The sequence below is a fragment of the Sceloporus occidentalis genome, unplaced genomic scaffold, assembly GCF_023333645.1.
Source record: "Sceloporus occidentalis isolate IW3139 unplaced genomic scaffold, rSceOcc1.0.p SCAF_5, whole genome shotgun sequence".
In the NCBI taxonomy this organism is placed as follows: Eukaryota; Metazoa; Chordata; class Lepidosauria; order Squamata; family Phrynosomatidae; genus Sceloporus; species Sceloporus occidentalis.
Genome location: NW_028316985.1, coordinates 175,894,867 through 175,908,761, shown reverse-complemented (window position 1 = coordinate 175,908,761; position 13,895 = coordinate 175,894,867). Strand labels below are relative to the sequence as shown.

General features: G+C 40.9%; 1 protein-coding gene across 1 annotated transcript in view; it reads right to left on the bottom strand.

Annotated features, from left to right (window-relative positions):
- Positions 1-767: 767 nt before the first annotated feature.
- The window catches only part of SCD5 (stearoyl-CoA desaturase 5), a 52,785-nt gene continuing 39,657 nt past the window's right edge, over positions 768-13,895 (bottom strand). The window contains exon 5 of the mRNA XM_089526224.1: positions 768-10,536. Coding sequence (XP_089382350.1) covers positions 10,346-10,536 — 191 coding nt within the window. The 3' untranslated portion in view covers positions 768-10,345. The remainder of the gene's footprint in view (positions 10,537-13,895) is intronic.

Sequence of the window (13,895 nt, the reverse complement as noted above, 5' to 3'; positions counted from 1 at the left end):
GGAAAACCCATCAATCAGTTCTCAAACTTGACTTTTGGTAGATGACAATGGGGCAACTTAGTCTCCCTAAGCTGGTGATATGACAACCATGGATCATAGTGAAAGTACCCAATTAGGAATTTTAATTGGGACGAAATACCCCCAGCTGGTAAAGGAGGTCCCCACCACATACAGACAGCTGGAGGGTGTAAAGGGTCATATGTAGCCAAACTGCCACACTTTCCCACCCATCCTGCAGCTTCCCCTGGGTAAGGGCCTATCATGGTAGCTCATTCTTACTCCAGCATTGTTTCTTTGGAACCTTGGAGCTCTGGGATCGAACTCACAACCTTGTGGATGCAGTACTGGCATTAAACCACTGCTCCACCAGGCTTTGAACCATCTTTCCCAATAATTTTCAGCCCAACCTACCTCACAGGGCTGTTTGGAAGATGAAAGGAGGAAGGGACAAGCCTTGGATGCTTCCTTGAGCAACATCAAGAACAGGAGGGATTAAAAATAATAATTTGTAAACATGTCAAAATTAGATTTGATCTCCAGGGTATTTTTTAAAAATCATCTCTGGAAGCCAAATTTCAAAAGCATTTAAAACCAATAGAAAAGAAGGATCACACTAATGGCCAAATAATGATTGACAACCTAGCTTGTGGTTCGGAAGAATCCCGTTCTGGAAATGAGATTACAGTCCCTTCCACTAAGTTTTTATTTCTTTGTTTGCTGAACTGCCCTTGGTCAAATGAGAAGAAATAAACAAAATGCATCAGTAATGGTTTATTAGAAATCACTCAAGCATTTTACAGTTCATTCATAACATATTAATACTGATAAACACCAGTTGGACGAAGAACAGTAAGATAATTCTTTAGATACAATCATCATTTCAACAAACTGATAAAAAGACATTAAGAAACTCAACTAAGACTAAAACCAATAAAAATTCAACATCCATCTCAAGGAATCTGCCCTTGGTTTTCATTTACACTACAAACAAGTCTCCCAACAAATTCAAGACAGTAACCACAAGACCTTAATGCAGTTATAAAAGCACAACACACTCTACTGAAACTAGGCGTATTGACTCAAACTCACCATGTCACCTATAAAAGGCAGGCACTGGCCCCAGTCCATCCATAGGCTATCCACAGGCAGAAAACAAAAAAAAAATGCCCCAGTTGTAATCAAATGGGACTGGAGTAAGTAGTAATCCTATGTATGGGAGTCATTACATTCAACTAGCTGAGGGATTTGGGGAATAGTACCTCCCCCACTGTCACTGCTGACCAAGTATCAGCAGATGGAAGGGTGGATGATCCAGCCATCTTGTGGATGGCTTATCTTGTGGATATGTGTAGTTCAGAGACTCTGTATCAGCAGCCTTGGGTCATATGTGCATAAAAAAAACAAGGCTTGTTTAATATTGTTGGACAATGACGTTCTCCATCATTTCCTAGCTTGCCTCTTCGGTTGCGAAGGCATTTGAATTGTCTTATATTTTGCACAGCATGAGTATGGTAAATACTCAGCAGTTAAGGTAATGCATAACTGGCTAATGTTAATTCATGGAAGAGTTCAAGATGGCTGTGCCTTTGTCCTCTTAGACGCCATCTTGATTTCTTTTGTGCTGATCAAGGTCAGGTTTGTTACACTAGGAAACTGGGCAGCTGAGTGAGGTGCATGTGTATGTTTATGCATGTCTTACCATTCTCAGAACATTAGAGGAGGCATGGGAATTATACAACTCTCAATTCCCAGCAGTATTTTCCAGCATAGCCAATAGCAAGGGATGTCGAGAGTTGCAGTTCAACGATACAACACAATCCCCAGCCCTGTGATAGGGTATCCCTTGACTTAATCTTGTGTATAACTAGAAAATAAAGATCTCTCTCTCTCTCTCTCTCTCTCTCTCTCTCTCTCTGTGTGTGTGTGTGTGTGTGTGTGAATATGCCTTCAAGACACCTGTCAACTTATGATGATCCATGAATTTCATAGAGTTTTCTTAGGCAAGGAATCCTCAGAGATGGTTTTGCCAGTTCCTTCCTCTGGGAGCTCCCATCCAAGTACTAACTAGGGCTGCCTGTTCTTAGCTTCCATGATCAGATGGGATCTTGTACCTTTAGGGGATACCAATCAATAAATAAAAATAAAACTAAGTACTAAAAATTACTTACAAATGTAAAAACAAAATCCACAGTTTGGCAATACATTTATTAAGGCCAGCCCAAATGTTTGCATGCTTTTACTGGTGCAGCAAACACTGGATTATGGTGGGGAGGGACATCATAAATTGTCACATCTCCTGCACCACACTAGGATTCCCCAAACCTAAACAGTTCCTCTTGGAGATCTCGTCTAGTTAGCCCCAGGTCACAACTCCGCTGAAGGAGATTCAGTTAAAAAGAAGGATTAATGTCAGGATGCAAAGCTTATTTTGGCTGTACCCTGAGTTTGGGGGGGGGGGGGAATTGGTTTATTTTGATGACATGAGTCCAGATTAATCCCACTTCCCAATTGCCCTAGTTTAAATTCGGATATATGTCCAGGTTTTAGTTTCCTTTGAATGCAATTTTTGGAGGCTTGTGGAGTTTTTGTGATATCTTATTAAATACACACACACACACACACACACACACAAGTTGAGATAGATGGGGATTCATGGCATTAGATTACCCTTCCTCAGCCTAGTATGAAAGCCAGCGTGGTGTAGTGGTTTGAGAATTGGACTACAGCTCTGGATACCAGGGTTCAAATCCCCACTCGGCCATGGAAATCCATTAGGTAACTGTGAGCAAGCTACACTCTCTCAGCCTCAGAGGAAGGTCATGGCAAAAAAAACCCTCTGAACAAATCTTACTAAGAAAACCCTGTGATAATGTTGCCTTAGGGTCACCATAAGTCAAAAACAATTTGAAAGCACACAGCCACAATACCCTGCTATCCTCCAGATGTGCTCAGAGACAGCTCATCTTCCCCAGCCACCATGACTAGTCTTGATAACTAGGGATGACGGGTACTGTAGTCCAATATGTCTGCAAGACAGTGATGGGGAAGGTTGTTTCTCTCTCACACACACACATCACACACACCTAATAGGTTTGGGAAGGGGGAGGTTTATAACCTAAAGAAGCATCCAGAGTTACAGCCCAGATCTGTCTCTAGCTGTACATCTATGCTTTTACAGACTTCTGGTGTTAGCCTATTTCACAGCTGGGACAGGAGAGGAAGGAAATAAAAACAGCTCATAGCTACTTTCTTTTCCAGAAAGGAGGATAATCAAGCAGTTAATTTTCAGGGGGGGCGGGGGGGCGGGGAGGAAAGTACTAGGTGCTTTCCCAGAACTATTAGCAAGTGGCTGGTCATGACTAGATAGGCTTCAATCAATCCATTAATTCATGGGGTTTTCTTAGACAAAGAATACTCAGAGGAGGTTTTGCCTCTGAAATAGCAAATCCAGTTACAAAAATCTTTAGTCAGGAATCAGTGGGGTTTGCCATGCCTTGCCATAGCAAAGAGCCTTATTGCATGAGTAAAAAAATAAAAAATAAATCCAAAATGGAGCTGGAAAGTAGCAGGTTTCTCCATGCCTTTTGATATAGCATCAAAATACTTCCATTCTCTTCCGGAGGGAAACAGTTGTAAAAGTGGGCCTTTTATCCCACTGGAAAAATCTATTTGGCAAAAGGCACACTTTTATGACTGTTTCCCATGGAAAGGAGAATGGAAGTGCTACTAGCATGCAGAGAGGCAAGGAGAAAGGCACTTCCTTCCAGCTCTGCTTCAGCTTTCTTTTGTCATGAGATAAGGCTCTTAGATATAACACCCTTTTTGCTTAAGACCAAGGTCAAGATGGAACTAAATTGTGCGTGTTTACTATTTTTTAAAAAATGCAACAATATTTTTCCTCAGAAGAATTGGCCACCACAGTACATGGCAAAATGTTTTTGAAACCTCGCCATTCAAAACCAGTTTTACTACATGGCATAGTGAGGTAGGTGGGGAAGGGGAAGAAGCTGCCAGAAAAGAGGGGTCTGTTTGATGGTGGAGGTAGTTAGATTGGAGATCCCAAGAGTAATGGCTGTTCTTTCTTCCTTGGCTACACAGGAGAGCCAGGGTACACCACCACAGCCAATCTGTAGCCTGGAGAAGATTTATTCTGGTGCTATCTAACTGCTGTTGCACAGTAGAAGTAAAGATGTTGCACTAGATATCTCCTTAAGCAATGGGTAAAAAGTACTTTGCTGCCATAGCCCTCAATTGTTCCAGCACAAGCCACCAGTTGGATTCCGTCTGTAAAGTTTAAAGATCCCTTGGGCTCATGGGATCACTGGGATCCCATTTACTCAGGAAATACCCTCGGAGTGCAATCCCACGTCCATATATTGAGAAGTACTGTAAATCCTCTCAGTCTCACAGGATGGCAATGGCAAACCCCTTCTGAACAAATCTTGCCAAGAAAACCACATGACCCCTTAGAATCGCTATAAGTTGGAAACATCTTGAAGACACACACAACAACAACCTATCAATTTGATTGATTTATGCTGGACATCAGGGTTCAGTTCCCTGCTTTACTATGGAAACCCACTGGGATATCTTGGATGAGTCAAATATTCTCAGCCTTAGAAAACCCCTGAACAGGGTCCCCTTGTGTGCATGCTGTGTGCCTTCATGTTTCTGACTTATGGTGACTCTAAGGCAAACCTATCATAAGGTTTACTTGGCAAGATTTGTTCAGAGGAGGCTTGCCACTGTCACCATAATTTGGAAATATCTCAAAAGCCACACAACAACAAAATTCTACTAGGGGCTAGTAAGTGGATCTTACAATCAGCCTTAACTGAATGTATGTAGAAGATTGCAGCCTTAGGTCTAAATCCACTTGCTAGTCCCAACTACAGTGAGATGACTGAGTCATTGGGATTTACATAAATTTTGACTTACCATTCAGCAGTTGATGAGTCTGCTCTAACTTGGCCTAAAAACTGGATTTAGGAGATAGAGACTAGGTATGAGAATTGTCTGGTCCTCCAGATGCTCTTGGACTAACGCTCCCAGCAATCCTAACTGGAACATCCAGTAGCAAGTAATTCTGGGAGCTGCAATCCAACATTTGAAGGGCTGCACAATTTCCACCCCTGGAGTATTCACTTATATTTGTCTACTGAGACGTAGGGTCCACTGAGCTCAAAAGGAATTACTTCCAAGATAGTGCTTATGGGGCTTTCTGTTCTGTTTGGTATTATTATTCCTACTGATTATAAAAGATAGATGTTCAGTAAGAATAAGAGTACCAAATGTTCCTTGTTTCTTCCTGAGACATTAGATAAGGCCCAGTCTTGGTAACTCGAGGGACTGCCTTCTCTCATATGAGCCTTCCCATGTTTTGAGCTCTTCTAGGGAGGACTTTCCTTCCATCCAACCACCGTTATAGGTTCATCTGGTGAAAATGAGAGAGGTGCTTCTTGGTGGCTGCTCCCAAGCTCTGGAGCTAGAAAGGCTAGACTGCTGCCTTCCTTGCTATCCTTCCATGGATAGGTGAAACTTTTTTTGTTTGGTTGGTTTTGACAGGGCTTTGAAAAGAAATAATGCTTCATAGAGAAATGGCCTTTAATAATGTGCTGGATTGTCTGTATGTATTGGTTTCTTTCTCTCTTTTTAATGAGCATGATTTTAAATTGCTTTTAATTCATTTGATTGTTTAATTATAATTTAAGTTCTGTGTGATGTGAACTTTTATCTGTATCTGTTTTAACTTCTCTAAGCCAGCTTGAGTCCCTGGGCTGAGAAAAACAGAATATAAAAGAAATGAAATAAATTAACATTCTAATACAGCAGTTAGAGTTAAAATGAATATGAGACAAGCAGGATTTTTTCCAGTTCTAGACATTTCACCATGCAATCTGCATTTCAAAATTTGGAAGTCTGTTCAATTCCTTTTCCGCTCATTTATCTCTCAGGAAAACAAGCTAATACACGAGATGAAAGGCTTTAGAATCCTTCTTAAACCAACATGCATTTTAAAGAGAATCAGGCAGATCCTAAGGCTATGTAAACCATATTTTAAAAAAGATACATTTTGTTTGGTAACTAATGGGCATTGCATGCTTTTTGGGCCCAATGGTCAAACACAAACCTTCCAAAAGTTACTTTTCAAGACTACAACTCTCTCAGTCTCCCAAACAGGATGGACACTGGTCTCGTTGCCTGGGAGTTCTAGACGCCATGGTCCAAAAAGTTAAATTTCCAAGCTCTTGTGATGGAGGTGGTTTGTTTAAGATACCTACTGAATATAGGATAATTTATAATGTGCATGCCACAGTAAACCTTGACCAACTAGAAGATAAATTAAATATCCAAACATTTAAAATGAAGCTTTATTTGGTTTAAGACATCATTTAGTTGTACACAGTTACAAATGACAACTGCATATATGACAGTAAAATTAATCACCTATATAACATACTTCATTTTTGGCCCACAAAGCATAGAGATGTTAAATACAAGTACCTGCTCTTCAATAAATGAATTGCCTATTGAACAACAAAACAAAGTCAACCAAAAGTTTTTTTAAAAAAAATCAGAGGAGCATTGGTCTTGCAACAAAGGGAAATCTCCCTCTTCTCTTTCTATCTTTTCCAACAATGACAGTTTCTCACTCAACACCAGAATTGTTTCAATATGTCTTGTGTATTCCAGGCCTTTGTAATCCACACCACAGTCATATATGACCATGAAAGGTCCTGTCTGTGAGCTGGAGACAGGGAGGAGAGGAAGCGGGGTGTAGCTTCCAGGGAAGAGATCAAGAGGTGGCCACCCCATTTCTTCCATCCAACTTCCTTGACTTACTATCCTAAGTCATAGGTGAGAACGTGGACTCCTACAGATCTTATTGAACTGCAACTCCTAGCATTCCTCACCATTAGCTATGCTGGGCTAGGGCTGCTGGGAGTTGATCAATATTTGGAAGGCCACTCAATTTCCACCCCAAACCAAGGAGGCAATCCTTCTCCTTACCCTATTAAACAATCCTTCAATGGAGTTTACAAAAATTACCTTTTATTGCAGGTCCCCAAATCCCTCAGAAGTAACTTCCCCAAGCTCTGGGATTCAGCAATCTCATTTCATGTCCGCAGTCTAGGATTTGGAGTATATTAGAAATTACTGTTGTTAATGCCATCGCTGATCAAATGAGGGCTCCCTTCCCTGGCACATGCATCTAGATGTCTAGACCAGTTCGGATCAAACTAGGCAGTACCCGGCGAACCATACTTGAGTCTCTAGCCTCGTCCTCCTTGCTCCAACATATTGACCTTTGAGTGCAAGACACATCCACACTCACACAAACTTTTTTGTAAAATTCTTTTAAATATGCCTCATTTTTCTGTCCAGTTCTCCTGCTTTACAGAAGAACAAACCGAGGGATGGTTCACAGGCACCATTGTGGATCCCCAACCAGTGGGAATGCAAGTGGTGACAGCAGCTAGAAGCAGGCAATTGTAGCCAAAGACAATGTTTCACAATCTATTTGACCTGGTGAACCAGCAATTCCCCCCCTCCCCCAGTATGCTGGGAATCAGTATCATATTTATTCCATTTTATTATTGTATTCACATAGTTTCCTAGGAATTTGCTGTAGACTGGAAGCTGATGGCTTGGAAACTGGCACTAGTCCACAGATTGCTGCTTTGAGCTGCACTGACCTATCAAATCTGGAATGCTGAGAGCAATACACTGAATCAGGGCCTGCCAGGAACTCTCCTGTCAGTGCATGACAGGACATGGAATCTACTGGCCACTACTGCACTGTATTGCAATTCAAAGAATTGAAGGGGGGGTACATCACTGATTTCAAGTCAACTCCAAATTATCCAGTTACCAAATTACCCTATCTTAGGGTTTTCTTGGCAAGATTCATTCAGGGGAGGTTTGCCATCCCTCTTCTCTAAGGCTGAGAGGATGTGACTTGCTGAAGGTCACCATTGGGTCTCCATGCCTGAGAAAGGGTTCAAACTCTGGTCTCCAAGAGTCCTAGTCTAACACTCAAGCCACAACACCATGTTGGCTCTCTCATGATTGAGTTGCCTGCATATTAGGTCTCTCCTGTTCTTCTTTGACCTCATCTGCACTGCAGAGATAATCCAGTTTGACACCACTTTAACTGCAATGACTTAATCCTATGGAATCATGAGATTTTTAATTTGTTGTGCCACCAGAGCATTCTGTCAGAGAAGGCTAAACAAACTACGGTATAAATCTCAAAATTCCACAGTATTGAGCCAAGGTAGTTAAAGCGGTGTCAAACTGGACAGTCTCTGCAGTGCAGATGAGGCCTTTGTCAGCTGCTGCCCAAGTGAGATATCCTACTCTCTACCTGGCTCCTGCTTGCTTCAGTAGGCCCTCTCTAGCTTCATGAGTTGCTGAGTTTGCATATTAAACCTCCCATCCCAAGTCTCCAAGAAACCAGAGCAGAGCAGCAGAGGAGAAATATTACCATGACTTAAAATGAAACAATTCACTCGCTTGCTCATTCGAACTACGTTTTAACTCAGTTCCTCTATTCTGTCAAGAGTGTACATGTGCAACCATATTAGTGTACTCACTGGCCATAGTCATGATGACTCAAGTCAAAAGATCTACTACACTGAACTCTAATATTAAATAATATCTAACCTTCCGAAACACTGCACTTAAGACAGCTACAAATATAGGCTATATCCATCCATGATTTAATTCTGCTAAAGCAATGGTTTTCAAACTGGCTACTGAGGAACTCTCAGGTTCCTTTGGGAATTTATCTGGAAATCTTAAATGTGAAGATTGACAGTGGTGGACAAACTACCCTTAACAGAAAATCTGCAGACCACTGCTGAACACCTGCTGGTATAAACAGCTACAGGAGAGTGTTCTGCATGGTTGGTCTAGAGCAGTGATTCTCCAGCTTGGGTCTGCAACTATTTCTGGATTCACAAATATCAGATGTTCTAGCTTGCATGGCCAATGGTGAGACACACCTGACACTGTTTATCTAACTACACCTGAGGACAGTGATTCTGGGAATCACTGTCCTAGACCATCCATCTTCCCATCCACAATACACAGTGAAAGCACTTTGATACCATATTAACTGACACTTTAATGGTTGTATCCTTTGGAATATTGGGATTTGTAGTGTGGTGCTCTCCGGCAGAGAATTCTAAAGATCTTACCAAACTATAAATGCCAAGATTCCATAGGGTGGACCTTTGACAGTTAAAGTAGTATCAAAATGCCACCACTGTGGAGTGTGAAAAACAAGCTCAAATAACACAACCAGATGGAAGCATACTTTGAGAACAGTCATGGGCAGAAAGTAGATGGGACTCTACTGGTTTATATGTACAAGATTTGTGGTGAATCTGCAACCTTTCCCAACTCCAAAATTAACAATAACCATTACAAGGCTGCAGCCTCATGCACATTTATTTGCCTGCCTGATCCATGCAAGTTGTGTATCTCTGATCTCTGTGTATCTTCAGTGTACCCTAGTTGTAAAATGGGACTGCAGTCCTAAAAGTGCTGACCAAACAGGTCCGTATAAGATGAAAAGAACAACTGGCCATTATTGTCTGCTGAGAGTGGCCTTCTGCTAATCACTTATTTTAGTTCCTCTCTTCAGTTATAAGTATGAATTTGTTAGTCAGGTCTGTGTCCAGCGCTGCTAGCCAATTTTAATATTTTATATTATGACCCCTTCTGTGTCATAATTCTGATGCAGATTTGTTCTTGTATGTGCAGAACACATACCTGCACATGATTCATGTATGACTCAAGTGATTGAGTGCAGCATTGAATGACCATTTTCATCCAGTAGTTATTATGCAATTAGCTGGGGTGGGGAAGCAAAAGAGATCAAACAAGCTCCAAAGAGAGCCTGAAAAATTTCCTTTTTTGAACTTCAAGTCCCATAATCAGCCTGCCAGCATGGCCAGCAACCATCCTGGGGTGGGTGGTGGAATGGGTTCTTGGAGCTTGGGTCCAAAATAACAACTTTCCAAGCCCTTGCCTGAAAACTACTCACCCTTGCATTAGCACATGCCCCCAAATTTCTTGCAATGAATAGGTTTTCTTTGCATATGAGTGAATACATAATGCGTTAATGTTGCAACCCAACAGAAGAGTTTGAAAACCATTGCCCTTGAGTAAAACAGAATTAATCCAGGAACTTATTTGGCCTATGTTCAATGAAAACATACTACTTCCATCCTAAGGAGAAGGTTGGGGTAAGGAGACCCACACACCCCACACCCCTAAAGAAACATACGAACGGCACATACAGCAGCATCAACATTAAAATACTTTGTTTTGATTCTCAAGAACTGCCATCTCCAGTCCTCTCTTTGCGAGCCTGGACCATCTCCCTTGGAGCCTGCTTCCGCTCAGTGACCAGACCCAACCAAAACATGAAGTCAATGAACCACGTGGTTGGGTTGAACTTCAAGCCAAGCTCACTGGCCGAATAATCAAATGGAAAGGTGTGGTGGTAATTGTGGAAACCTTCGCCTGGAAGAAAAGAGAGGGGGGGAAAAAGAACCCAGATGTAATGGAGAATAGGGTCAAAGGCAGCAGAAAGAATTTTTAAAAAGAGAGATATAACTTCAGCATCTACTAGAAAACAATGATTATGCAAACATTCACAGTATTATCCTGGGAATGAGCTGAGAATTAACAATAATTATACAGTCAGCCCTCCATATCCATGGATTTTTTATTAATGGATTCAAGTTTGAAAATATTATTTAAATACATAAATGCCAAAAATTGATTTTGCCATTTTATATAAGGAACACCATTTTACATGCCATTCCATTTAATGGGACTTGAGCATCCACAGATTTTGGTATCTACAGGGTGTCCTGGAACCAAACCCCAGCGGATACCAAGGGCCCACTGTATCTGATCTCTCCATACACATCATGCTCAGAAAGAAATTTTGATTTTAAAAACAGAATGAGTTTTTACAGTGTGATTCTGTTTGTGTGTACTTCTTGATACGTCCAATTGAGTTTAGTAGGATTCCATGTGTTTGGTATGGCATTCTTGGGCTGCATCGACACTGCAGAAATAATCCAATTTGACACCACTTTAATGGGTATGGCTGAATGCACTTCGCTTTGGTGCCTCAAGAAACTAGAGTTCCCAGAATTCCATCACATTGAGCCACGACTGTTAAAGTGATGTCAAACCAAAATATTCTTGCAGTGTAGATGCAGCCTTGATGTACAGTATCAGATTATTCACACAACACATCACTGATCACATTAACCGGATAGGCATTTATCTGGCAATCCTTCTTACTGAAGCTGAAACCATAAGCTCAATTAATAGGGAGCAAATCCCACTGGACTTGGTGGCGTTTATAGTTTGGTGAGATATTTAGCTCTGTCAGAGAAGGCTAAATATCTCACCAAACTATAAATTCCAGAATTCTACAGCATGGAGCCATGGCAGTTAAAATTGTGTCAAACTGCATTAATTCTGCAGTGTAGCTGTAGCCCCAGTTTATCAACATTTAATTGACTGAGATATTTAGGACTCTGCTTGAAAGCTGTAGTCCACTCCCAGGATTCCTTGAGATGTAGCTACATACAAAATTAAAATTGTATGGAACTGATATAACTATGTAGTCCAGTAAAGGAGAAAAGCCAGCAAGTGACCAGAAGGCCTAAATGCTATAGAACCACATATGGTTAGAAATAGAAAATATTCCAACTTCCTAATGATTTCAAGTTATTTATAATATATAGGTTATTAAACATATCCAAAATATTCTGAGCCATATTCCAAAACTTCTTGACATGTTCTACTAATATGTACACCATAATAAGATACAAAAACCAAATGTGATGTGGATTGTTTGGAAACAGTGTTTGCTCCTTTATGGTGTGTTTGATTTGTTGCTCAGTTGCAGCCACTGCATCTTTTTTTATATAAAGTTGGTTTAATTGCTTGTCTGCGGTGGAAACCTGGGCAACCAAACCAGAGTCCACCTGGCATTGTGTCATTAAATAAACTACTGAGTTTATTTAATGATCTACTATCAGACTCAACTGTTGAATTTTAAAGCATTTGCCTTCAGCAGATACACCTTCAATTTCCCATTTTATAGCTTTTTGGGGGCAAAAAAGGAAAGCATTCTGAACAAAGCTGTGGGCCTTTGCAGTCCAAAGGTACGGGGCTTCACATTCCAGATGTATTCCAACAATGTGGAAGATCTGTCCCAGTGCTGATTTATTTCTCTTATCAATGAAATCAAAGTGGGAAGAGGAAAAGAATTATTAAAAACAAGAAAATGGCAGGAAAAACAGCTAAATTAATAGGAATAAAGCTGTTTCTCCTTCTTTGTCCACAGTGTTTGGCAAGCCAACAGACATTGGAAAAGGGGGATTCCTTGCCTCCACTCTTCCATTCCTTGCCTCCACTCTTCTGCCCATGTTGCAATTTTGGTATCTGCAGTCACCCTAAAGAAGATTCTCTCTTAATTCATCAAAGAGTTTAAAAGAAGAAGAAATATGAGTTTCATCTGGACCCAACATTTGCACTTTGACATTGGCTCAGTAGCTGTTGTTCCTCTGAGGACAAACAGGGAATGGAAGACAAACAGTCTGTGGCTTTACTGAGTGCCAAAGGTCAGGAGGATGCTACCCAGACCAAATGGGGAAATTTACATGCAGTCAGTTACATTGTGTACAGAAGTGGATTTATTCTAAAACATGGTCTCTAGGGGAAAATCAAAATGCATTGAAACATACAGACGGTAACCATGAAAGCGGGTATTGACAAAATCAACAGGGCAAAATAGATGGGCTATGGACTGGAGACTGAAGACTTGAACTGAAGATTCTGCTGAATAGCTAGAAAGCTAGGGGGTGGGTGGATGGTTTGAAGTATAGTATTTGTAGATAAGGCATCACAGAGATGTCCAACTCTTTTCAACAAACTTGGGAAAGTGACTTTTTTGATCATTACTCTCAGAATCCCCAGCCTCAGCTGGCCATGACATTCTGAGAGCTGTGGTCCAAAAAAAGTAACTTTCCCAAGTTCTGGAGCTACATATACAGGGCTTATTTGCAGTCGGTAGCTGCAGTGGCGTCACTAGGGTTGGCGTCACCCATTGACCTCCTTCCATACCACACTATAGTAACTATTACCATTGCATTCAATGATACATAGGGATTATGATTTATGAGTAACATTAGTACAAAAATAATAATTCCTATGATTGAATGCAATGGTAATAGTTGTGCCCTAAACAACTAGCAAAATGAAAATTGTACCTTTAAATTAAAATATTGTATGCACAGAATAAACGTATTTACATATACATCGTTTTATAATTTTTTAAAAAAATTAAAATTTTGAAATATTAAATTAAATTTGAAAAAAATCTGGGGCCTCTCTTTTTCCTCCCTCTGAACCTCACCCTACTCACACCATCTCTTCAGCATTTTAAAGAGACACAGGCAAATGTCACAGCATATTTCTGCCCAAATGCAGGTGTTAGAGGAGCAGTTTTGTCACTCCTTCTTAGGGTGTCTCCTGGTGTGTTCCACCCCCCCTGCACCACCACCCCAGTGATGCCACTGGGCAGCTGTCACATTAGAATTAAATGGTGGTGTTCTCTGTCGTGGTTTCTTGTTACTGTATCATAAGTGATACTTTAAACTGAATTGGAAATAAGAGGTAGCTCAGTCCAGTCCTGTTGTCTAAGCAAATGTTCCAATCACAACTGTGGCCTTACACAGCTTTTCAGCCAGCCACTTGAACAGACTGTCACTCTCTGGAGTCCTGTCTCCTGGAACAGACCATCTGAGTAACATTTGGAGCATTTCCTGCAATTGTTGTGTAGCGAGTTCCCTTGT